Source organism: Chelonoidis abingdonii, chromosome 3 (assembly GCF_003597395.2).
Source record: "Chelonoidis abingdonii isolate Lonesome George chromosome 3, CheloAbing_2.0, whole genome shotgun sequence".
Taxonomy (NCBI): Eukaryota; Metazoa; Chordata; order Testudines; family Testudinidae; genus Chelonoidis; species Chelonoidis abingdonii.
This window is the reverse complement of record NC_133771.1, coordinates 184288978-184315468: the sequence shown is the minus strand read 5'-3', so window position 1 is coordinate 184315468 and position 26491 is coordinate 184288978. Positions and strand designations below refer to the sequence as shown.

Below are 26491 nucleotides of genomic sequence, written 5' to 3'. Positions count from 1 at the left end.
GGATTCCATCCCTATAGCCTTCTTCCATCAGCTTTCCCCAGAGACAGAAATCCTCTTTACTGGGTCTCTTCCTTGGATTTCACCTGTAGCATTCACTGATTTCTTTTATGAAGACCCACCTCCTCTCCAGCTGGATCTAACAACAAATCAAACCTGACATCTCAGCCCACTTTGCTGCACCTAGAGGATTTATCAGACTCCTGTGAACTCTTCATTCTCTCTCTTTTTTTTTTAATATACCTATCTCCTAGAACTGGAAGGGACCCTGAAGGGTCATTGAGTCCAGCCCCCGGCCTTCACTAGCAGGACCAAGTACTGATTTTGCCCCAGAGCCTTAACTGGCCCCCTCAAGGATTAAACTCACAATGCTAGGTTTAGCAGGCCAATGCTCAAACCACTGAACTATCCCTCATCCATATAGGGCTGATATTGCATCCCATCCTAGTTTTCAGAATATGCCACTTTAGCTTCTGCTCTCACAGTGGACAGATAAAACATACATTTCCTGATATACAAGATTTTTTTTTCAAGTTAGAGACTTATGTGCTGGAGTTGGTTACACAGAAAGAGGTCTTTCCTTATCTACTCTTAGTCTGAACTTTTACATGGGTGAAGCTTTTGACTACGGTGTGAAACGGGAGACACTCTGAGTGTTACCCAATTAAAAAGATGCATCACAGATGTCTTACTGGACTTGATTTTACACTGTTCTTCCACTGGACCCCATTTTCTTCTGGTGTAAATCAGCAGAGCTCCACTGAATTTAATAACCATGCTTTTACCAGCCTCCCCCTAAAACAAGATGGAAGATCCAAGTCTCCTCCAAAGAAAGTTAAGGCTTGGCCTGGCAGAGGCAAAGGAAGAAATTAGGGCATTTAAAGAAATTACTGTGCCTATAATGATCTTGTGAATACCAGTCTTTTCCCATCAGTTTTTGATGACACATCAGCTCTGTGCAAACAAGGCAAACAGAAGTTTTAAAACTGTCATGTTAGAGCACGTACACAGTTTTTGCCCTGGTAGTTTCCACAGGAGTAGCAGCACACCTCAGGAGGTAAAAGCAGTGTATTTCAACCAGTGACTGCTGGCTGAGCATAGCAACGTTACTGTCACTTCCCTACCTGGGATAGAAAGGAACTTGAAATGTTTTCCATCACATATTTCTTTAGGCCTTTGTCAAAAGATAACTCGCTGAGACACAGCGCCACTACTACAGCCATCACCATGGCCTCTTTCTACTAGGAGTATGAAATGTGGCAGTGGCAGATACTGCTGCTCTGAGGGATACATTCAAACTACCATACAGGAGTTAGTAACAGGCACCACTCTGAAGCACTGAGCCAGCCCTCTCCCTTATCCAAGAGTGTAGCTGCACAGGGCTCTACTGTGGGGATACCACCTCCATCACAAAAGACTTACTTGAGGTCACTGTCAAGACATACGATCTACACTCATCATGTTCCATCCCAAAAGCTAACACTTTCATTTCCCTTGTTCCCTATCCCCCTCATGAACAATTCTTTAATCCCTGGCCTGGTTGCCAAACCCTTCCCCTGCAACTGTTCTATGCTGAATACTGACAGCCAACAGGGGCTTATGTCAATACAGGACCCCACAAAACCTGCATCCAGCTCTGCTGCAGCAGGGCAGTTTGGAAAAGAAAGGCTGCAAACAGAATGGCTTGCCACACCTAATGTCTTCTCCATAGGTCAGTTTTCTCCACCTCCCATCAGGAAATATCACCACCAACAGTTTGCAGTATTTCTTGGGTGAGTCATAAAGTTGTTTCAGTAATAGTTGTGACAGTAAGAGAAAAATTAAACTAAGTACAGCTATTTGTAGAATGAAACAACATCTGAGAGATAGCTGAAGGGAGTTGCAAATCAGGCAAAAAGGGATAGTGGTAGCAAGGGAAGGGACCCTGTGATGGGGTGATGTTAGCTGCCATAATTTGAGGTCACTGGAAGCCAGCCACTTAGAACACCCCTGGCACTGGGTATAGTTAAAGTAGGAGTGACTGAGGTAGTTTGGGTTTGGAAGGGATCACTTGCACCTGTATGAAGGATTAAACAAAGACTGAATGGCTTGCCAACTACAAAACCAGTTTCTCCTCCCTTGGTTTTCACACCTCAGCTGCTAGAACAGGACCTCATCCTCCCTGACTGAACTAACCTCGTTATCTCTAGCTTGCTTCTTGCTTGCATATATATGGCTGCCCCTGGAAATTTCCACTACGTGCATCCGACAAAGTGGGTATTCACCCACGAAAGCTCATACTCCAAAATGTCTGTTAGTCTATAAGGTGCCACAGGATTCTTTGCTGCTTTTTATAGATAGATTATTAGAGTTGGAAGGGTCCTCAGGAGATCATCTAGTCCAACGCCCTGCTCAAAGCAGGACCAATCCCCAAATGGCCCCCTCAAGGATTGAACTCACAAGCCTGGGTTTAGCAGACCAATGCTCAAACCACTGAGCTATCCCTTTTGTATGAAGCTTGATGAACTAATGATCTCACCAGCTGGATAGCTCTGAGAAGAAAGCAAGAAGTATAAAAGGCTAAATCAGGGAGTAGAAAGAGGCTCTATGTAGCTGCTGGGATGTACCTAGAATATAAACAAATAATAAAGATGCTTGGTGGAGGTACCCTGGTGGACTGTATGTGCTGCTTAATTCACAAGGAAGGCTTACCAGCCAGGGTTTCCAGGAGCTGAAGGTGGATCCTATACATAGACCCTTAGAAAAAAATATTACATATAAGGAAACAAAAACAAATCCTTGTGTAGCTGTAGATGGCACATATGCTACTATCATTGCTTAAGTGATACTTCAATGGGAGCAGAAAGGAGGATTCTAAAGACTTAAAACCCCTACAAGTCCTGGTAGCTCTGGAAGAGCATTCTCTTGATTTAGGCTGCTACAAATAGTTAACAGTCCTTTAGCTCACGGTATTTGTAGTACTTTTATTAATATTTCTTGCACATGATGGAGAATCCCAAGCAGTGCTACAAGCTGGGGACCGACTGGCTAAGCAGCAATTCTGCAGAAAAGGACCTCGGGATTACAATGGATAAGAAGCTGGTTATGAGTCAGCAGTGTGCCCTTGTTGCCAAGACAGCTAATGGCATATTGGGCTACATCAGTAGGAACGTTGCCAGCAGATCAAGGGAAGTGATTATTCCCCTCTATTCAACACTGGTGAGGCTAGATCTGGAGTACCGGGTCCAGTTTTGGGCCCCCCACTACAGAAAGGATGTGGACAAACTGGAGAGAGACCAGCAGAGGGCAACGAAAATGAGTAGGGGGCTGGGGCACACGACTTATGAGGAGAGGCTGAGGGAACTAGGTTTATTTAGTCTGCAGAAGAGAAGAGTGAGGGGGGATTTGATAGCAGCCTTCAACTACTTGAAGGGGAATTTCAAAGAAGATGGAGCTAGGCTGTTCTCAGTGGTGGCAGATGACAGAACAAGGAGCAATGGTCTCAAGTTGCAGTGGAGGAGGTTGGATATTAGGAAAAACTTTTTTACTAGGAGGGTGGTGAACACTAGAATGTGTTACCTAGGGAGGTGGTGGAATCTCCATCTTAGAGCTTTTTAAGGCTCAGCTTGACAAAGCCTTGGCTGGGATGATTTAGTTGGGGTGGGTCCTGCTTTGAGCAGGGGGTTGGACTAGATGACCTCATGAGGTCTCTTCCAACCCTAATCTTCTACGATTAGCCACAGGCCAGTAAGAATACTATAATAAGGAACAGCACCAGCTAAAGTTCAGACTTGTGTGCTCACGTTTACAAACATATCATTTCTAGATATCCTCTCTCAAATAAGCACCCTCCTTCCCAGGAAAGTGGATGTACACCTTCAGTCCCTCCTACTCAGTTTGTGAAGGTCACTTTTCATAGTTCTTTTGAAGCATTTATTCTAGCACAGATTTTGGAACTAAGGTTCTTGAATGAGCTGTTTAAGACCACACTCCAGCTACAGTAGGACATGAAGAATATCAGGGGACTAGCATTAGAATTTGTTTTATTGTCTTGAGCAAGTAGACATCCCTGTGCAAAATGGGTGTAATAACTAATCTCAAAGAGGAGACTTGATAAGATATTTCTAAAGCATTTGGCTATCTAAACTCAGCTGCAAAGGTAACATTAATTGAAGTAAACTGGCAGTTATTAATTTAAATTACCGGTAGTAATGGGTTGGGTTTATTTTTTTATTTAGTATTCAAATCATTTGTTTTAATTTGATCAACATTACTCCAATGAGAAGTCTCAACAAGAGTGAAGTGTTGTTCATACCTACACAGCAACATTCCACAGTGCAGGACAAAACTGTAACCATGCATTTTTTAATGTGGAAAGTTACAAATATGTAAAGTTATCAGAAAATAAAGTAAATGAAAACTGAACAGGAACAACGACTTTAATGAGTTGACATGATCTCATATTTTAAGCATTTACAAAATGTTTACACTATTATGTAAGTGGTCGAGTCAAAACTAACAGTGGACTAGCAGGAATACAAAGTCTGAGAATCTGAGATATGATGGTGGTAGTTTCGATTTGAACACTAAGTAGACATCTTATTGCAATTCAGTACAATATCAATATGTGTAAAACCATTATTTTAAAACATCAGTAAGTTTACTGCTAAAATAATAAATGTCAGATCTCTTGGACTTCTGGTCAAATGTGTCTTTCAGTATTTTCTTCAGACACATATTACTCTCTAATAATATTCACAAGCTATTTTAGATTAGAAGTTAAATTGTACAAAGATTTTCAGAAATAAGTGCATAAAATCCTCACTTAACATAATCAGACAGATGTTTGTTTGTAGTTCTTGGTATCCAAGACTTTTTTCCCACACATTGAGCAGATGCCTAAAAATGAAGAATAAGGTGTGCAAGTCATATTAAGAGTTTTGTTTGGGTAAATTTCTTTTCAAAGATTTTCATGGCTGTAAGTCTTTATAAAGTCTCTTCCAAAAAGTTATTAAACAGGAAAAGTTGATGGATGAGTAGAATGAGCTCTCATTCTCAAGTTGTATGTGTACGCTCTTGATTGTTACAGGAAATTGCAAACTATGCAGTAGCGATATTATACTGCTAAAGCAGTTTATGTCTCAACGATACAGCTACACTATGGGTAAATCACTAACATTTAAAATATTAACATATATAACTAATATAATTAGGGCTGTCAAACAATTAAAAATAATTGCAATTACTCATGAAATTAAAAAATAGTCACAATTAATCGCAGTTTTAATTGCACCGTTAAAAATAATAGAAAACCAATTTAAATTTATTATAAATATTTTTGGTTGTTTCTCTCCATTTTCAAATATATTAAATTTAAATTATAACACAGAATACAAAATGTACAGTGCTCACTTTACATTACTTTTTATTACAAATATTTGCCCTGTAAAAAAGATATATAAAAGAAATAGCATTTTTCAATTCAACTCATACAAGTATTGTAGTGCCTACAAGTCAAAGCATGAAGGGTCATACTAATTCTTACACATCTGGCATGTAAATACCTTGCAACGCCGGTTACAAGAGTGTCATGCAAACACCTGTTCTCACTTTCAAAAGACACTGTAAGTAAGAAGCAGGCAGCATTAACTCCCATAAATGTAAACAAACTTGTTTGTCTTAGTAAAAACAAAGAGGAGTCCTTGTGGCACCTTAGAGACTAATAAATTTATTTGGGCATAAGCTTTTGTGGAATATAACCCACTTCATCAGATGCATGGAGTGGAAAATACAGTAGCAGATATAAATATACAGCGCATGAAAAGATGGAAATTGTCTTATGAAGTTGGGGGTCAGTGCTAACAAGGCCAATTCAATTAGGATGCATTTGGTCCATTCCCAACAGTTGACAAGAAGGGGTGAATATCAACTACAAGTTCTGCACTTTCACAGTAAAAAGATTGCACTACAGTACTTGTATCAGGTGAACTGAAACATACTATTTTGTGTTTATCTTTTTTGCAAATAATTGTAATAAAAGTAATCGAGTGAGCACTGTACACTTTGTTTTCTGTGTTGTAACTGAAATTAGTATATTTGAAAATGTAGAAAACATCCAAAAATATTTGTAATACATTTAAACTGGTATTCTATTATTGCTTAACAGTGTGATTAAAACTGTCATTAATCATGACTTTTTAAAAAAACCTAGTTAATTTGTTTTGCGTTAATTGGTTGCCAAGCTGCGATTAATTGACAGCCCTAAATATAATTACAAGTCTCCTGTAAACCAATAAGAGTCAGGAAGTTTAGAGTCAGGAATGGAGGATCAACTCACCCCTGTGCGTGCCCAGCTCAACGGTATGGAAACACTGTTGTACAGACCATAATGGATGCATTGCAATGGTCTGCTTCTTTGTGCTGCTGATTTGATCTATAACTTTTACTTCTCAGTTTCAGCTTAGTGCAAGTTTCGTTTAGTAAGTCTCCTTCAATAAAATTAGCATTATCCCTCTACTGAGTGTGGCATAGTTGCTCCATTTGATTGCCACAAATTGCAGCTGGGTTCATGGGAAGTCAGAGTCAGTCACAAAGACAGCCACTGACATATGCACTCTTCAGGAACCACCATCACTTAATTCTCTCTCAAACTGGGTTCTCCTCTCTTCCTTTTGTGCTACACAGCCAGAATCAAAGGCCTTGTGAGGCTTGTATGCTACAGGCACCTAAAGATAACTTCTTTTGGCGTGAGACTATTAAATATAAAGTAAAATTTGAGACTATATGGGAAAACTGTAGCAAGGGTGTAACAAGATCAAATGCCTGGAAATTGAAGCTAGACAAATTCAGACTGGAAATAAGGTATACATTTCTAACGGTAAGGTTAATTAACCATTGGTACACTTTAACAATGGTCATGGTGGAGTCTCCTTCACTGGGAATTTTTAAATTAAGCCTGCATATATGCTCTGGGGCATTCTGGGGTGGAAGTTTATGACCTGCATTATGCAGGAGGTCAAACTAGATGATCATTATGGTCCCTTCTTGGCCTTAGAATCTATGAATCTAAAAATGAATTTCAAACACAATCACATTATTTTATATTAAAAGAGATCATGAAGTTGCTCAGCAACAGCAACCTTCAATAATGGTTTTCCATAAACCTACCCAGGTAAGCTTGAAGTATTCTTCAGCTCTACTGTTTTTGATGCCTAAAATTAAAACAAGTGGAGTTCCATTTGTGCACTAAATTCAAGTTGGGATGGGGAAGGAAAAGTCATGCTACATAAATCTCACCTTTTTTATAAGCACATCCCTGGCAGTAGTGAGACCCTGGCTGATGAACAGAACTCTTACAAATCCGGCATATTGCAAATTTGTTCTTCCCATAAGGATCAAATCTAGGATGAAAAAAATAAAATATTTCACACATATTACGTTCATGTAAAAGCCACAGGAGAAAATACTCCCATCTGCCTCATCATGATAACTGCAAAACCATTGAATTTGACGTGACTATGAAGGCACAATGTAGAAAGACTATGGCCTAGGAGAGAGACATTCAAAGAGTCCTAAGGCCAAATATGGCATATGGAAGCGAATAATATAGCCCACTGCACATCCCTGCAGTGTGTAGACAAAGCTGATCAAATGCAAGTCTTTATTTGTAAACTATTAATGATAGAATATTTTGCACTTTCACACCTTTCACCTACGGTCTCTAAGCACTTTGCAAAAAGTGAATTAAGCCTCAACACTCTGATGAGGCCAAATCTATCACACTATTTTACAAGTGGATAAACAGGCACTCAGCGGTTTCTCAGTGACTCATGGTCTCACAGGAAGTCTTGTGAGACGCAACAACATGGAGGTGGCCTGCACCCTCTGAGCCTCTCCCCATGCCCCAACCCTGATCCCCCTTCCACTATGCAAACCCCTCAGTCCTACCCCAGAGCACCCTCCTACACCCCAAACTCCTCACCTGCAGCCCCACCCCAGAGCCCACACCCCCTTCCACACCCCCACCCCAATTTTGTGAGCATTCATGGCCTGCCATACAATTTCTATTCCCCAATGTGGCCCTCAGGACAAAAAGGTTGCCCACCCCTGCAATAACAGAACCCAGATCTCCCAATTCCTAAACAATATCAAACCCTTCCTCTCCAAATCTAAAATAAGACATGAGTGCACAACTCTGCAGATATATGTAAGTTTAGGGTGGACTTAACCATTGCAAAGTTTGGGCAGTTGTACTACTGTGTTCTCCCTAGAACACAGAAATACAAGATGAATCTGAAGAGGCATATGTTTGTTTACAAATATTTATAGCATCATAATATTGCATGGTCTTTGCCTCAAATAGCTTGCATTCTGTCAGGCAAATAGAATGAGAACTGTATATCAGTTTTAATAATTACCCAGAAATACATAAAAAAGTTTGTACTGGGGCCAAAACTTGTATGAGACTTTTATTCTTATCTGAGTAAAGTTAAAATTGCAATACTAACCTTGCCTTCTTTGAAGTCAGTGCCTTATTTTCATTTAGTTTTCGTCCGCCACTTTCTTTATAGAGGAAAGATAAACTGACTAATATCAAAGTTATTTGTAAAAAGCTTATTTACTAAATTAAAAACAAAAGACACAGCCAAATGCCCCTCTCAGGCTTGATCAAATAAGGGGGAAAAAGTTCATTCAAAACAAAAGCCCATAAATGTCATAAGTCTTGAAAGTCCAATAGAACACACACTGAGTTCTCATATTACTACTATTATACACTAAATGTAGTGGAAGTGCAATATATTATAAGCAATGAAAAGTTATCTACAGCAGTGGTTCTCAAAGATGGTTTGTCGCTTGTTTAGGGAAAGCCCCTGGCAGGCCGGGCCAAGTCGGCTTGTTTACCTGCCGCGTCGAGACAGTGTATTAAAACACAACGCTTAGAGGATGCATACTCAATATTTTGTACATTTACAGAAACTTCCATCAGAGAATCTCTACAATATATGAATTCTCATTTCCACTGTACAGTTAATATGATACAGGTTTTGGTCAAGGAGGAAAAAATGGGCAAAGGTCTGATTCCTTTTCCTATTGACTTCAAAGTATTGCTATGTAAAGCCCCAGGTGAGTGGACTACAGCAGGCACAGAACTCACTGCACAACTGAGGTGCAAAGTAAAATGTTGCGGGTAAGTGGACTAAAGCAAATAAATGGGTGGAAAAAATGAATATAGGGTACCCTAAGGATTAAGATGTGAGACGACAGGACATCTTAGTCCATGTTTACACCCATCATTATTTCGTACTGCAATATAGTAGAAATACATACAGCACCACAGAAGATCAAGCTAGTTACATTCCCAGTAGACTGAATTATCATGGGAAAAAAATCTGACTAAAACGAAGGGCAGAAGTGGGAGACGAGCTTATCTACTGACATCTCTTTGTGTAATAAGAGAATAAATTCTTCCTCAGCTAAGTAACTCTTTAAATGCAGTACCTGTAGTGTTTCTTGCTCCATCCTTCCATGTGTCAGGTGTAATCACAGTGCCAAGTTTCTTCTCACCTATAACAGAACATACACGGGGGTGGGGGGGAGGAGAACTAGACCTAGTTCTCATTAAGGCCACTACGCAAACACTGCTTATTACCACAAATGTCATTAAATATGTATTTCTGGAGTCCGTGCTCAGCAAGCCCGTCAGAAGCCAGGCTGTGCTTGGCCGCTATAGGTTCCTTTCGTGAGAGAGGCCTGTTCACCCACAGAAGCAATGGCACAGGATCAGGACGTAAGGCGAGAGCAGGGAGAGCCAAGAGGCAGCGGTGCGAACATCGAGTGGCCGCCAAGCAACAGGTGCGTCACACAACCCTGTGCACTTCAGCCCATAGCTATGCCCGTCTCGGTCCCCACCTACTAGCCGGGGAAGGGGGTGGAGATGAGGCCCAGCCCGCAGGGGAGACCTGCCCCCGCGGGTCTACCAGCTGCTGAGAGCGGGGAAGGAAAGCGGACCGCGGGGAGGCCGCTGGGCACCCTGCCCCCTACGGGGACGTGGGACGGCGGAAGGGACAAGACAGTCTCGTGGTTGAGACCCTCAGGGGGGGTTCAACGCGCGCTTCCAGCGCAGGCTGGGGGGTGGGGGTCTCAATGCCGGGGCGCTAGCGGGAAGGGCTGCAAGGGGGGGGGGAGGAGAGGGGAGGCTGCCCGCGGGGACTCACACTTCTCGCAGACCATGCTGAGCCGGAGCCGGAGCCGGAGCCGGAGCCGGGCAGCCGCGGGGAGACAGCAGTAGTAAAAACGTAAACAAACCGCCAGTGCCTCTGCCTCTTCCGCTTCCGGCCTCCGCCTCGCCCTTCCCCCGGATACAGCCTATCGGTTTGCCCAAATCACATAGCCTGTTTGCCTGATTGGTCCCCACCACCTGTCAATCTCAACCCTCGTTTCCTCCGCATTGAGCGCCGCGCGGCCACCCACGTAGAGACTAGAACGAAGGGACAGGTGGGCCCTGTGACCTCTGACCTCGCGTTCGGCGTAGCCCCGCCCACTGCCTCATGGGTGAGACTCAGGTAAGAGGAATACGGCCTTGCCGTCACCCCCACCAGACTGCTCCCCCCCGTGCCTCTCCCCTCCCGCCGGTTCTCCCAACCCGCTTTTCCTCCCCCCGCCGGCTTCTCCCGTCTTCCCCTCCCCTCTCCCTCCCGCCGCCGGCTCTCCACCCACGCTTCTATCCTCTCCCCCCCACCCCGGCTTCTCCCGTCTCTCTCCCCGTCTCTCCCCCGCCCCCAGCTTCTCCTCTGTGTCCTCTCTACACCCCCCCGCCGCGCGTTCTCCTCACATCCTGCATTCCCGTCTCCATCTCACCCCACCCCCGGTTTCCCCGTTTCCTCGTCCCCCTCCTGCCTGCCGGCTTCTCATCCCGCCTGCTTCTACCCCCCGTCACCGGCTTTTTTCCCTCGCCCCCCCCCGTTTCTCTCCCCCTGCAGGCATTTTCCCCCATTTGGTCTCTTCCCCGGTGGCTGCTCCCCCAACTGACTCCTTTCTTCCAGTAGCCGTGCTTCTATATATCGTGATGTCAACATTTCCCAGCCCTAGTGCTAAAAATTTCCCAAATCTTGCGGGAAAAAATTTCCATAAAGCTTTTACACGTGTTTCTATATCTGGAAATTTCCAGAACCTGGGAATTGTGAGTAAACCTGTTTCAACTTGGAAATGGAATTTTCATTTCAAAAAATTTTACATCAAAAAGTCCCCGATTGTGGAAACTTCAGGATATAGACCGGGGTAGGCACCAAATGGCCACGTCCAAAGGCGGCAGATGAGTGATTTTCAGTGGCACTCAAACTGCCTGGGTCCTCACCACCGGTCCAGGGGGCTCTTCATTTTAATTTAATTTTAAATGAGCCTCTTAAACATTTTAAAAACCTTGTTTACTTTACATATAACAATAGTTTAGTTATATATTATAGACTTATAGAAAGAGACCTTCAAAAAATGTTAAAATGTATTACTGGCACGGGAAGCCTTAAATCAAAGTGAATAAATGAAGAGTCAGCACACCACTTCTTAAAGGTTTCCAACCCCTGATATAGAAGCACTGTTCCTTAGGCTGCTCCTCCTGCTGCTGACCAAATTTGAGGGTGAATCCTGGACAAATGCCTGCTGAGGCACCTTGCACATAAGCTAAGAAGAAGGTAGGTCATGACATTTTGCCTCTCTGCAAATTGTCTGATGCACAAAGCCTGTGGTGCAGACTGTCACTGCCTGGGGATGCAAACATCAGCATGGCCCATGCATCAGATGTTGTAGCAGGAAACATTATCACAATCCGTTGCCAATTACAGGTTGCAAAGAATAATACAGAATAATATTAACCCTTCCCTTCCCCAGTGTATCTTGCAAGACTGTGTAATTGGATTCCCCATATATCAGAAAATCAGGAGAGGGTGGGCTGGAGAGTTAGGTTCTTGAGTTTCTTTTTGGTTGTATGTAGTAAAGGTTAAATCTTAGTTATTTGAATGCCCTACCTCCCAAACAGTTACGTATTTAGGTTGACTAGAAGTGGATAGTTAAGGTTGAAAATTGCATCGGCTCTTTAAAAGGTTTCCATCAATTTATAATTTATATTTTTCTATGCCCCATGTTTTAAAACTTAAAATTATGAAAGCGTATATTTTTTCAAGTCTGCTTTTTGTTTTTTGTGCTGTTTGATTACTTTTTGTTTACTCTGTGTGTGCTTTTGTTCACATGGAGAATGAAGATGCTGAGTTTCATATTTGTTTGTATGTATTTTCTCTTTGTGCTCAACCATGGGAACCAGTATATCACAGTGTTGTTGCAAAGACTTCAGAGGAATGTTGTATATAAAAAAATCATCAAAAATGTTCCTATTAGTTGTCTCAAAATCAAATTAATCAGCAGTGAATCAGCATCATCTAGGCTGTGTGAGTATTCAGTTCAGCCAGCTTTTGAACCATTGGGTAACCAGTTTTGAAGTATTTTATTGCTAGCTTTTTAATTCTGAAACTTTTTTGGAATGAAATATAATGATTGCTCTTAAACTGAGTTTTCTATTTTAGAACAGCACATAATTCATCTTGGTATGCATTCTAACCAGGAAAAATATTTTTCCTTCCTCTTAAACCTTTCAGTAATTAACTGCAATAATGTTGTTTGCTTTATTGTAGGTGGATATTCGAGGTAGAACACCATGAAAGATACAGAAATAAAGAGACTGCTGTGTGCCCACGTTATCTCTGTTTTGTCCATTATCCTAACAACTATTGTTCCACCTCTCTTCTTGGAGAACTTCTCAGTTTTGGGAACACACCTTATCTGGTTGTGCATCTGTTCTATTTGTGTAACTACTGTAAATATAATCTTGTATATAATACTTAAACCAAATCCATCTTCTAAGAGAATTTCATTTGCTCACAAGGTAAGATTTGTATAGTTAGCTTAATGTTAGTAGCTTTGAGGGAGGATTGACTGTCTTTTTACTGAAGGAATCAGCTAGGAAAGTGAAAGGACAAAATACATTCAGGTGCTTGGTTGTCAAATCTTGGCCTTTGTAAATGATCTGAGTAAATGTGTATTACCTTTTGAAACGAGTTTTCCAGTATTTTCATCAGTGTTAAACGTTCTCTTCTACTGAAGTTTTCAGGGGGGAGCATTACTGTACTCTAACTACTAGATCCCACTCCCTTCCCACAGTCAGGTAGAGGACCCAGGAATCCTGATGCTGCCAACTCCACTCCAACTGGGATCTTTCTACCTCTGACACTGTCAGCGAAACCAGGGGTCCTGGCTGAGATAAGTCTTAGTGTGTTTTCAAGAACTGGTGGTTTATAGCCTAAGACCGTGATCCTCCAATAAGCTCCACGCTGGCAGAAGTCTGTGGGACTCTGTGAATGCAGAGTTCTATATACACACAGTCACTGCAGGATCAGGGCCTAAGCCAGCATTATGGAGAGGTTTGTTCTCCTCTGCAGTTAGTAGTTGTTCAGGCCATAACAATAATTTGAGAAAGAAAAACAGTAAAATCCTGGAAGTGTGTTTTGTTTTTTTTTGTTTTTTTGTTTTTTTAAATCAAGCCCATAGAAATGAAGGTAAAGCGTGGCAAAATTAATTGGGAAAGTATTGGAATGGATAGTTAAGGTCACTTGAACAACCAGCCAGCTCCCACGGGCACTGCAATTTCATAGACACTATAGTATAACATTTTGCAGGTGAGGAGTTGGGAATGTGAACACCAAGAAATTAATTTTAGCATGGGGTCTGGACCAGTACCCAGCAAGCCCAGGATCGGGGAAGCACAAAGGCATCTTGACACCACCTTTCTTCTGTATCTCAGTTGCTGAGCCAAGGGATTAGACTGCTGTTATTAAGAACTTGATGATGTTCAAATAGCTTGGCAAGGCAAATAGCTTGAAAGCAATAACATAGCGTGTTAGGTGACATTGATTTATTTGATAAGGGCAAAAAATGACACAAATCATTAAAAAAACCCCTCTTTTTAGGGTTTGTGACTTGAAGAAAAAAAAACAACTAAAAACTTTACATGTAGCTTGAAACTTAACTAATGTTGGAAGTTTCCTTTGTGACTTGAGTTGAATAGAACCGCTCAGCTTTGGGTGGTGCTTTTTTAATCAAAACTGCTCATCAAACTCCCACAGAAGAAAAACAGGTAACAAATGAGTACCATCTAAATTGTTAGAAAATTAATGATATATTTTTAAAAATATTATGTGCATCAGCGGTTCTCAAACTGTGGGTTGGGACACCAAAGTGGATTATGACCCCATTTTAATGGGGTCGCCAGGGGTGGCTTAGACTTGCTGGGTCCCGGGGCCGAAGCCCAAGCCTGAGGGCTTCAGCCCTGGGTGGCAGGGCTAGGGTTACAGGCCCCCTGCCTGGTGCTGAAGCTCTTGGGCTTTGGCCCCCCAGCCTGAGGAGGTGAGGCTTTGGCTTTGCCATCCCCATCCCCTAGGGTGGTGGGGCTTGGATGGTCTCAAGCTTCGATCCCCCCTCCTGGGGTCCTGTAGTAAGTTTTGTTGTCAGGAGGGGGTCGCAGTTCTATGAAGTTTGAGAACTTCAGGATTGTAGAAAGTTAGATACCCATTTCTGAAAGTGGCACTGTCATCTTGAAATCTAGTCAGTTTTAAAATGTAGTTGGAGTCAAATATAGTTTTATATATTATGATGTCTCTGAGTCTCTCTGCCAGGTTTTAAAATATTTTGTTTATTTTTTAATCCTCCTTGGTACTTTGTGGAAGATGCATTCCAATAAAAGAAGCATAAAACACAAAGTACTGTCAGAGCTGCACGGGAAACAACCTGGGAAACATTTTTTTTCATGTTTTCCTTCTCAGTCATAGTTATTGTAGGTGTTGTTTGTAATAGTACTACAGTAGGTAAAACACATTTTCAAACTGAAGTGTGATTTTATTTTTTTAAGCTGATGGTGCTTTAAAACACTAAACACAGGAAAACTTGTGTATTAAATGATTAGTTTCAACAGTAGCCCAATGTAATAACTTCATTGGCATGTTTCCAAGGCAGGCATAGTGGAAAACTGTTGATAAAATGAAGAATATATATTGCTTATTGTACTATTTGTAGACCATTATCCTGATATTTTAGTGTTATTTTTTTAGGTAACCAGATTTCTAAAATGCTGTGTGTTCTTCTTCATATCATGTATACTGTTTCATGGAATTATCGTTCTCTATGGAGCACCACTAGTAGAGTAAGTCTAAAAACCCCATCTTCACCTAAAAGCTTTAAAGCTCCTTACAAATATTGGTTAAAAGTCTTTGGATTAAATTCTGGCCCAAATGAAGTCAATGGCAAAATTCCCATTGATTTCAATAGAGGCAGGACCTCACTCATTGTCTGTATACATTTTGAGGCAGGCACTAGTAGGAATTAAAAACAGACAGCTGACCCCATGCCTTTTACTGTATGCTCATTCTGTTTTATAATCTACATGGGAAAATGATGGGGAAAAAAAACTGCATGAGAACATTTCAGTACGGTAGAACCTCAAAGTTACAAACACCTTGGGAATGGAGGTTGTTCTTAACTCTGGAATGTTCATAACTCTGAACAAAACATTATGGTTGTTCTTTCAGAAGTTTACAACTGAACATTGATTTCATACAGCTTTGAAGCTTTACTATGCAGAAGAAAAAGGCTGCTTTTAACCATCTTAATTTAAACGAACCAAACAAAGAAACAGTTTTTTTTTACCGTGTCAACTTTTTTTTTAAATGTTCCCTTTATTTTTGTAGTAGTTTACGTTAAATACAGTACTATATTTTGCTTTTTTTTTTTTTGGCGGGGGAGGGGGTGAGGTGGGAGCTCTTTTCTGCTCCTGATTGCATACTTCCGGTTCCAAATGAGGTGTATGGTTGACTCGTCAGTTTGTAACTCTGAGCTTCTACTGTAGTTGTATAAATGTCCCATGTCCTGCTGTGTCTTCTATCATATTAGCATTTGGGATTTAAGTTATAGGGGAAAACTTGCTTTGCATCTGTCATGGCTGCTGTTTGGAAGTGGCATTGAGATGCTGAGTAATGACATCATCATGCAGGTAAAGCTCGTTATCTGCTTCCACAGTCAAACTGGAAAGATGAAAGGTTTGGGAAAGTACAAAAAAATCAGTGGAAGGTATAGTTCAAAAGTGACTATCCATACAAATTACCAGTGTGTCTGTTAAAGTTGTACAGGACCCAAATATTTAAGATGATTTACTACATTTTTTAGTTTGTTTAGTGGATACGGGGCTAACGGGATATTATGTTCCTTTCCCTTTATTCCTAAAGGCTGAACAGAAGAAACTTCTCTTCCTAGATTAGTTTTAGTGTGCACATTTTCTAATGGAGCTGGCATTTTCTTTAGACTCATTGATCTTGATCTTTTTTAGTTAATTCTGTTATGTCCCTCTTTTATAGGTCAGTGCTTGAGACGTTTCTGTTTGCAGTACTCCTATCTACATTTACTACTTTACACTGCTTGTGTATGCTGGGACCAAACATCCAAGCATGGATAAAGGTATTCAGTAAAAATGGGTAAGTTTTCTTTTTTCTCCCTGCAGTATTAACAGATATGAATGATTGCAATAAAAACAATGAGGAGTCCAGTGGCACCTTGAAGACTAACAGGTTTATTTGGGCATAAGCTTTCATGGGTAAAAAACCCACTTCTTCAGAGCATGGAGTGAAAATTACAGATTCAGGCATAAATATATAGTGGCACGTGAAGAGAAGGGAGTTACCTTACAAGTGGAGAACCAATGTGCAGGTGAATGAGCCTCTGATGGTGTGGCTGGGTCCTTTGATGGTGTTGCTAGAGTAGATATGGAGACAGAGAAGGCAACAGGGTTTGTCACAGGGATTGGTTCCTGGGTTAGTGTTTCTGTGATGTGGTGTGTAATTGCTGGTGAGTATTTGCTTCAGATGATTGTCTGTAAGCGAGGATTGGCCTGCCTTCCAAGGCCTGTGAGGGTGGGGAAGTGTTTTCCAGGATAGGTTGTAGATCCTTGATGATGCGTTGCAGAGGTTTTAGCTGGGGGCTGTATGTGATGGCCTATGGTGTTCTGTTATTTTCTTTGTTGGGCCTGTCTTGTAGTAGGTGACTTCTAGGTACCCATCTCGCTCTGTCATTCTGTTTCCTCACTTCTCCAGGTGGATATTATAGTTTTAAGAATGCTTGATAGAGATCTTGTAAATGTTTGTCTCTGTCTGAGGGATTGGAGCCAATGCAGTTGTATCTTAGCACTTGGCCATAGGCAATGGATCATGTGATGTGTCCTGGATGGAAGCTGGAGGCATATAGGTAAGTATAGCGGTCAGTAGGTTTCCGGTATAGGGTGGTGTTTATGTGACCATCATTTATTTGTACTGTAGTGTCCAGGAAGTGGATCTCTTATGTGGACTGTTTCAGGCTGAGGTTGATGATTGGGAGGAAATTGTTGAAATCCAGGTGGAATTCTTCAAGGGCCTCCTTCCCATGGGTCCATATGATGATGTCATCAATGTAGTGTAAGTAGAGGAGGGGCACTAGGGGACAAGAACTGAGGAAGCACTGTTCTAAGTCAGCGTAAAAATGTTGTACTGCGGATACCCATAGCAGTACAGCTGACTTGAAGGTATAAGTTGTCCCCAAATCTGAAATTGTTGTGGGTGAGGACAAAGTCCAAAGCTCAGCCACCAGATGTGCTCTGGCCTCATCAAGGATACTGTTCCTGATAGCCTGTAGTCCATCCTGGTGTGGAATATTGGTGTAAAGAGCTTCTACATCCATGGTGCCATGATAGTGTTTTCAGGAAGATCACCAATGCTTTGTAGTTTCCTCAGGAAGTCAGTGGTGTCTCAAAGATAGCTAGGAGTGCTGGTAGTGTAGGGTCTGAGGAGAGAGTCCAAGTAGCCAGATAATTCTGCTGTAAGAGTGCCAATGCCTGAGATGCTGGCACATCCAGAATTTCTGGGTTTATGGATCTTGGATAGCAGATAGAATACCCTTGGTCGGGGCTCTAGGGCTGTGTCCATGTAGATTTGTTCCCATGCAGTAGCAGAGAGTTTCTTGAGCAGATGGTGTAGTTTCTTTTGGTACTCCTCAGTGGGATCAGAAGATAGTAGCCTGTGGAATATGGTGTTGGAGAGCTGCCTGGCAACCTCCTGTTCATAATCTGACCTGTTCACGATGACTACAGCACCTCCTTTGTCAGCTCCTTTGATTATAATGTCAGAGTTATTTCTGAGGCTGTGGATGGCATTGCTTTCTGTACAGCTGAGGTTATGAGGCAAATGATGCTGTTCACAATTTCAGCCTGTGCACATCTGCAGAAGCACTCTGTGTAGAAGTCCAGTCTATCATTTCGACCATCAGGAGGAGTCCACGCAGAGTTCTTCTTGTAGTGTTGGTAGGAGGGTTCCTGTAGGTCAGTGCTCTGTTCAGTGGTGTGTTGAAAATATTCCTTGAGTCGGAGATGGCGAAAGTAGACTTCCCGATCACCGCAGAACTGTATCATGTTAGTGGGGGTGGTAGGGCAGAAAGAGTCCCCGAGATAAGACAGACTCCTCTGCCAGGCTGTGCGTGTGGTTGGATAGATTAACAATATTGTTGGATGAGTTAAGGGTACCGCTGTTGTAGTCCCCTGTGGAATGTAGGAGTTTAGATAGTTTACTGTCCTTTCTTTTTCCTCTGTAGAGAAGTAAAGTGTGCATTGTAAATGGCTTGTCTTGATTTTGTAAAGTCCAGTCATGTGGAAGTTTGTGTGGAAGTTGGTTTTGCTCCAATTCCTCAGACAGAGACAAACACCCACAAGATCTCTATCAAGCATTCTTAAAACTACAGTACCCACCTGGGGAAGTGAGTAAACAGATTGACAGAGTGAGATGGGTACCCAGAAGTCACCTACTACACAGGCCAACAAAGAAAATAACAGAACACCATAGGCCATCACGTACACACCATCAGGGGCTCATTCACCTGCACATCTACTAATGTGATGTGCTGGCAATGCTCCTCTCCCATGTACATTGGCCAAACTGGATAGCCTCCACGTAAAAGGATAAATGGACACAAATCAGATATCAGGAGCGGTAACATACAAAATCCAGTAGGGGAACACTTCAGTCTCCCTGGACATTCAATAACAGATTCAAAAGTAACTATTCTTCAACAAAAAAACTTCAAAAACAGACTTCAAAGAGAAACTGCAGAGCTACAATTCATTTGCAAACTTAACACCATCAATTTGGGCTTGACTAGGGACTTGGGAGTGGCTCGCTCACTACAAAAGCAATTTTCCCTCTCTTGGTGTTGACACCTCCTCCTCAATTATTGGGAGTGGACCACATCCACCCTTACTTGAATTGGCCTTCAACATTGGTTCTCCACTTGTAAGATAATGCCCTTCTCTTCATGTGCCAATATATATTTATGCCTGTATCTGTAATTTTCATTCTGTGCATCTGGAGAAGCGGGTTTTTTTACCCACAAAAGCTTATGCCCAAATAAACCTGTTAGTCTTCAAGGTGCCACCAGACTCCTTGTTGTTTTTGTGGATACAGACTAACATGGCTACCCCTCTGATACATAATTGCAATAAGCAACCTGTCCTGGAGTCTTTTATAAAGAAGATAAGGCTTTCTGAATGAATGTACAAGGTCATTATTCTTAGAGTCAGACTTATCACATCCATAATTTAGGGTTTTCATTGTTTCCGTTATGAAGCATCTGCATGGTACAGTTGATTAGTGAGTTAGCTTTTCATTTCTGGCGTCCAGGGTTCAAAATCTGGTTTCACATATCTTTTAAAATAGTTTGATTCTAAGTGGGCACTAGTCCACAGTGCAAAATCATTGCACAAGTTGCATGATCATCACCCTTTATAGAAGAGACCCAGGACTGAATTCTGTGGGATAATCTTTTACATTTCCTCACTTGATAAGTGTTGAAGTTACAGAACTTTAAAATGACACTTCTTATCATCTGCACCCAATATATTATAACTTAACTGTGAATAAATGTAGTTGACCTTAGACAGAAATTTGATGCACGTGATCTTTGCCATAAATAATCTTTTTCCAATTTTAAAATTAATCTGCTTTTCATTATAGGAAAACTCAAATGTTCTGGTGTCATTATTTAAACTAATTATGAAAATAAAATCAGCTTTGTTGCATAATGAAATACTGTAGATCATTACATTTGCTGATATTGAGGACAGAGTCCTTTTTGATTGTTTAAAGTCACATAATTTGCTAACTCGCTCCCAGAGAACCAATAACTTCAGTTAGAAGATGTTGAAGTTTAAAAACTGCAAACGTGATAGTAGTAATTCTTTACACACAGATTTTTATTATGTATATCATACTGTAGGTCTATACGGCTAAAGTCTGATCGCACTTGTTTTTACATTTAAGTTAATCACTATTGATTTATACTAGTGTAGAGAAGATCAAAATTAAGCAAACTGTGCGTAATAGTTACATGTAATGATCTTTATATTAGTATATAAGCAGTGTGTGGGCTTTGGTAGTCATTAATCGTCCTGTTCAAGTCAGTTACATAGGGCATTTTCTTCTTTCACTCTAAAGAGTATATAGGGAAACAGAAATTAAACCTCTGAAAGATTTAATAAAAAGATATTGAATATTTTTAGTCAAAATAAAGTAAGACTAAGTACTAAAATGTTGTCAATCCACCTCATTGTGCTGGGAGGTTTTAGCTCACCAAACGGTAGGCGAGTTCGTGACACACATTCCACAATGATTTCCTCTTTTCTGCTAGGTTAGATTTCAGTTTTAACTCAGTCCCATTCTTTTCTAGGATTCAGTTTAGCTTTTTGATGTTATTTTGAACATAATTATTTGTATGGCTGTACTATGCTTTAGGAGGCAGGCTTGTCTTGTCTTGGCCTTTCCGCTTGGAGAGACCACACTCCCTTCATATCTCTTTTTCAATGTCACAACATTTTAAATTAAAATAAATATTTCATTCAACATAATGCAGCTGATTTGACTCATTATCTACTGGGTGCAAATCCATTACAAAGAACTACCGTAGTAATCTTGTAGTCATCTAGTATCTCAATGGTTTTCCTTTCTGGAAATGAATTGCTTAGTTTTAAATTTATTAACTGGAACCATGCTCGCAGGAGTGAGGTGGAAGTCACGGGGACGTGAGCTGAAGGAGAGGCTGACTGTGGGTGCAGTGTGTTCCCAGGTTGATTTACTGGGTTTACCATGTGGAGTGAGGAGTGAGTGATTCGATGATGAGGGAGAATGGAATGGAGAACGATAGGGGACACTTTTGCCTCAAAAAGTTTTAGTATGTTGAGTTGTGGGGGAGGGGAAAGGGAGAGAATTTTATACATAGTAGGAATGTGTTTTAGAACAGGGAGAGGTAATCTTTTCATTAAGTTCATTGGATCAGGCTTAATAACTATGTGATCTTATTTTTGTAACCCTTATCCACCTATGTGTTTTTTAAAAATCGATAAACCAAGCTCTGTAGAAGGTGCATGTGTTTGTAATGAAAATGCTATAATTAATATTCTATTGCAATGACAAAAAAACCCCTTGAAATTAGAAAGCTATTAAAGTCTAGCTTAATGAATACAAATATCTAGCCTGAAAAGGGTTAAGATTGTGTTATGCATTCATATTGCCAAATAATTCACTTTGGATCTTTGTGAAATCTTTCCACTAGCGTCTCCTAAAATAAAGATCCAGACGTGAATATTTTTTCACTTAACTATTGTAACATCATATTCAATATGCCCCACCATAGGGCTGAAAGGGCTTATCAAGTGGACGGCTTATCACATGTAACCCTTTGTTTCCTATTGGTATAGTTACAGATGAGTCAATCCCTTACATCTTTCATAGTTGAACCTGATCCTGCAAGATTTGTAATGTGTCTTTGAAAGCTTAGCACCCTCAGTTCCCATTAGTATCACTTGCAGAGGCATTCACCACTTTGCAACATCACTTGTGAATTAAGTTATTACGACATCAGTTTTTAATGTGGTGTGTCTCTCCTTTTAAAAGAATGTTTGCCCTTTTGTATTGACTTACATAATGTTTGAAGCTACATAGATCAGATTAGTGTATTATAAAATAATCAAAAATTGCTTCAGAATTGTCCATTATGCAGAATTTTCCATTATGTAGTGCACAGAGAAGAATTGTGGACATAATGTTCTCAAATAAAAATGTGACATTGGGTTATAAGTATCAAATCTGCAGTTTAAAATTGTGGAACAACTACTTTTGTTAGGTTAGCCGTCTAGCATTTGATTTAAAACTGAACATAGATTGATACTTTGAGAGTTGGAACGCTTTAGTGTTAGCACAATATTTATAGTATACAAAAGCATGGGATCTCTTTGAGATATGTAAATAAGTTACTGTATTTTACTTCATGGCATCCTGTGCCAAATTTTAAGTAAACCCTAATCTGAGCTCCAGTTTTCTCTAATTCTGCATCTAAAGAATGGGTACCTAAGCCAGTTGCTTCTGGACTCTGTGTAGTGTGACAGCCAGTATTGCAACTAGTGTCACTATGCTAATCACATGCTATCATATGCTGTCACAAGCTGATAGTGGAAAAGGAAAAACTAAAAAGATCATCAACATTAAAGGAGATGGGAAACTGCTATTTAAAAGGCTTTTTAGTAATTGTTGGCTAAAATAGGAGCCTGAGTAAAAGACTTTAGAAATCAGCTAGCAATTGCTGATTTTTACTGCTCCTGTTTGAGTCTTTGGCCTGGTCTACACTACGCGTTTAAATCGATTTAACGCTGTACCCGTCCACACTACAACGCTCTTTATATCGATATAAAGAGCACTTTATATCGATTTCTGTACTCCTCCCAGACGAGAGGAGTAGCGCTAAAATCGATATAAACATATCGGATTAGGGTTAGTGTGGACAGAAATTGACATTATTGGCCTCCGGGCGGTATCCCACAGTGCACCACTGACCGCTCTGGACAGCAATCTGAACTCGGATGCAGCGGGCAGGTAAACAGGAAAAGCCCCGCGAACTTTTGAATTACATTTCCTGTTTGCCCAGCATGGAGCTCTGATCAGCACGGGTGGCGATGCAGTCTCAAATCCAAAAAGAGCTCCAGCATGGACCGTACGGGAGATAAGTAAATCTTTAAGTGTTTCAAACAATAATGACAGAACAAAGTAAGCACCGGGAGCAAAATAAAGCAAAAAACACATAAGTCTAACCAATACCTAAGAACTGATTACAGTAATATTCTCACCCTCAGGAATTTCAACAAGTCTTTTTCACCGACTAGACTCCTAGCCTACTTGGCCCAATCCTTCCCCTGGTACAGTCCTTGTAAGCCCAGCGACTCTACAGGTGGTTAACAGGGTTTTCTCATATCTGGCCCAACATTCTGCTCCACCTCCTTCTATAGGTTTGCACAAGCAGATCGTTTCCTGTCTGTGCTTGTCCCCACCTCCCCCACCCTCACATGAAAGTACAAGGATTAGAGGCATGTCCATTCATGTTACATGTCACATGTCATGTAGCATCCGTAGTCGCACTTCTTCTCTGGTGCTCACAAAAGTGCACAAGAGTTTGCAGTAATAACCATTTACAACTAATGCCCTACCTCACATTAAGCTTCAAGCATCATATCCATCAACCTCATCTCCCTGTAGACCTCATCACTATAACTCAATTCAGCAACTTGAGAGTACATATCATACAAAATAGACTTGAACATTCACGTAGTTATAACTTTTATGATACCTACAAAGATTTTGCAAAAGCATATTCCATTACATATTATTGACCCTCATAAGATATTCATAAACATATGAGTCAAATCACTTTACGTTTACTAAATTGTATGAACAAACGTAAAGTGACTGTAGTGTATTTACTGAAAAATAATGAATTTTTAGCTAATTGTTAATTGAGAAGCCAAATTTGACTAGTAGGATTCAGACTTTAAATATGATACTTGCATTTACTATTTGCCTGTGTTATAAAAATGATATAATCAGAAGGATATATGAAACTTTGTCTTTGCAGAAGTGTCAAATAGGAAAATCAGCCTGACAAGTGGTGTTTCTACTAGGACCCTGTTCGGTACAACTCATTGCAGTGTATTTATTTGTTTTAAATTATGAAGTTAGTCTTTATCATCAATGTGTCTGGGTTTGTATCTTTCTAATCTTAGTGATTTAGATATGAGCTAGCGTAATCTTAAAATTCGGATATGCAGCTAGGGTTGCAAGTGTGGAGGAAGGATTAAAATCTAAATGATCTGGACAAACGGGAGAATGCTTACTTGAGCAAGAGCAGTTAATTTGGACATTAGAAAAACTTCCTATTATCAGAGTGGTTAACTATAAATTGCTCAGAGCTGGTGAAATCTCAGTCATGGAGATTTTTTAAGAGCAGGTGGACAACATGTATGGATGGTCTAGCACTTACTTCCTGCCATGGAGTGCAGACAAGGACAGATAGATCTTAGTCTCCAGCCTACAATTCTGATTCTTTGTGCTATACAATTATTAACACTAAAAAGTATAAGAAATATTTGATCCTTCTAAATTAAAAGGACCATATGTTGGAAAAATAGAGTTTCTCTTCAACAAATGTAGACTTGCATTGTAAATAGTTACTCATTTATATTGATCTTACACACTTAAGCACGTTTAGCTTTTGTGCATTGGAGTAATCCATTGACAATCAATAGTAAAGTTTATGTGATTTTTAAGTGTTGCAGGTTGGAAGAGTCCTAGATTCTGAATATGGGTGGAAGTAATTATGTAATACGACACATAAAAATTGTGATGCAATCTGTGATCTTCAACTTGACAAAATTTCTTAAAAAAAAGAATCTTTATTTTGTTGATAATGTTGTAAAAAGCATTTTGTTAATTATCTGCTTCTTTCATATATTCACCAATTCATTGATATCCTTGGGAAGTAGGAGAAAGATTTTCACCTTACCATACATTTTAAAAATTACCATTGAAGAGAGGATCGTTCAAATCTATCCTATATACAGCATCAAACCCCACAATGTAAATTCGTTTAAGTATATTCTGGGACCAAAAAATAACTTATTTAGCATAGAAACTGTCATAAACATAAGTTGTGTAATAGCTGCATTGGAAAATATTTCTGGGTAAAAGTGTGGAGGTGTCATTCAATAATGCTTCTCAAATAAGCCTTTTTATGTGGTAGTAGTAAACTGGTTGTCAGCAAATACTGTTTGAAATAAGTCAATTCAGTGGAAATAACAGTGTAGCTCAGGGATAGACACAAGCGATTTTCGGCGGAGCTGCTTTAATTTAATTTTAAATGAAGCTTCTTAAAATAAGCTTATTTACTACATACAACAATAGTTTATTAATTATAGACTTAAGAAGAACTTCTAAAAATTAAATGTATTGTGGCAAACCTTAATTACAGTGAATAGAAGATGCACACCACTTCTGAAGTTGCAACCTGTGTAGCTCTCTTCACAATTAACAATCTATATGCTGATTTCCTCCAACCTTGACTCTATCTTAATCTGACTAGATTTGAATGCTTTCACATTTGAAAGAAAATCTTTATAAAGTTTAAGAAAATAAATACCAATAAACCAAATAAGAATATTATAAAATATTTGCGTCAGGACACTCTGACAATATATTGCTAGGGTCCTGTCAACCTAAGGAAGTGCTATATATTTGTATGCAAACTACTATGTAAATGCATGTAAATGTTCCACAATGAAGAAATGCAAATTAGTGTTGCATATCGTTTGTTGCGTGGGGTAAACAACAGAATACACATTAGAAACTAGTATGATAGATGAAACTATGTGCACATGAAGCTTGACAGAATTTGACCTGCCATTGAAATCGAATTTATAATATCAGTTTTATAAAACCGATTTTAGCTAATTCGATATTATTGCGTAGTGTAGATGTGGCCTTTGTTTCAAGCCACTAGTCTGAATGATTGTGTTGAAACTCCCTAGCTGGCATTAGTTGCATTGTTAACATCTGATACTGTACTATAGAAAATGAATTGAGAGAGATTGATTTTATTTGGTGTTGATTCTGAAAACAGAAGTATTTCGTTTCCTATAAGATGTAACTTAATTATTCAGTTATATGGTGTCATATGCTCTTGAGACTTTAAAGCGTCCTTTATGCAGAAGTGCTACATTAGAGCATGACAAAACTGGAACTGGATATGAATATTCCGCTCTAATGTGGGACCCCCTGCCTACGAAAAGTGCATCAGCACACCATGGGAGCAGACAACCTCACCCAGAATTGTGGGGAGAGAGCTGGGCCAGACTCATCCTGTTAGCCCCTACTCCTGACCCACCCAGCACATGGCCACAGTGGCCCATCCCTCTCTGAGGGCACTACATGAGGAAAAAGCTCACCCCACCATCTGGGTGAGGGAACAGGGTCAAATTGCCCTAGACTCCAGCACATAGCAATTATCATGCTGGGTGGGAAGTGGACCACTG

General features: G+C 40.3%; 2 protein-coding genes across 3 annotated transcripts in view; one reads left to right on the top strand and one right to left on the bottom strand.

Moving 5' to 3' along the window:
* CRIPT (CXXC repeat containing interactor of PDZ3 domain) overlaps positions 1-10296 on the bottom strand; it is a 12619-nt gene extending 2323 nt beyond the window's left edge. Inside the window, exons 1-5 of one of the 2 annotated variants that reach the window (XM_032770225.2) lie at positions 10191-10292; positions 9475-9540; positions 8484-8538; positions 7273-7376; positions 4398-4875 (exon numbers count right to left, since the gene is read on the bottom strand). In XM_032770225.2, coding sequence (XP_032626116.1) covers positions 4811-4875; positions 7273-7376; positions 8484-8538; positions 9475-9540; positions 10191-10206 — 306 coding nt within the window. In that variant the 5' untranslated portion in view covers positions 10207-10292 and the 3' untranslated portion in view covers positions 4398-4810. Of the gene's footprint in view, positions 1-4397; positions 4876-7272; positions 7377-8483; positions 8539-9474; positions 9541-10190 lie in introns of those variants that run through there. The other variant, XM_032770227.2, reaches the window with a different exon arrangement.
* A 131-nt stretch (positions 10297-10427) lies between these two features.
* Positions 10428-26491, top strand: part of PIGF (phosphatidylinositol glycan anchor biosynthesis class F) — a 55861-nt gene continuing 39797 nt past the window's right edge. The window contains exons 1-4 of the mRNA XM_032770220.2: positions 10428-10538; positions 12657-12907; positions 15126-15217; positions 16425-16541. Of these exons, the coding sequence (XP_032626111.1) occupies positions 12680-12907; positions 15126-15217; positions 16425-16541 (437 nt within the window). The 5' untranslated portion in view covers positions 10428-10538; positions 12657-12679. The remainder of the gene's footprint in view (positions 10539-12656; positions 12908-15125; positions 15218-16424; positions 16542-26491) is intronic.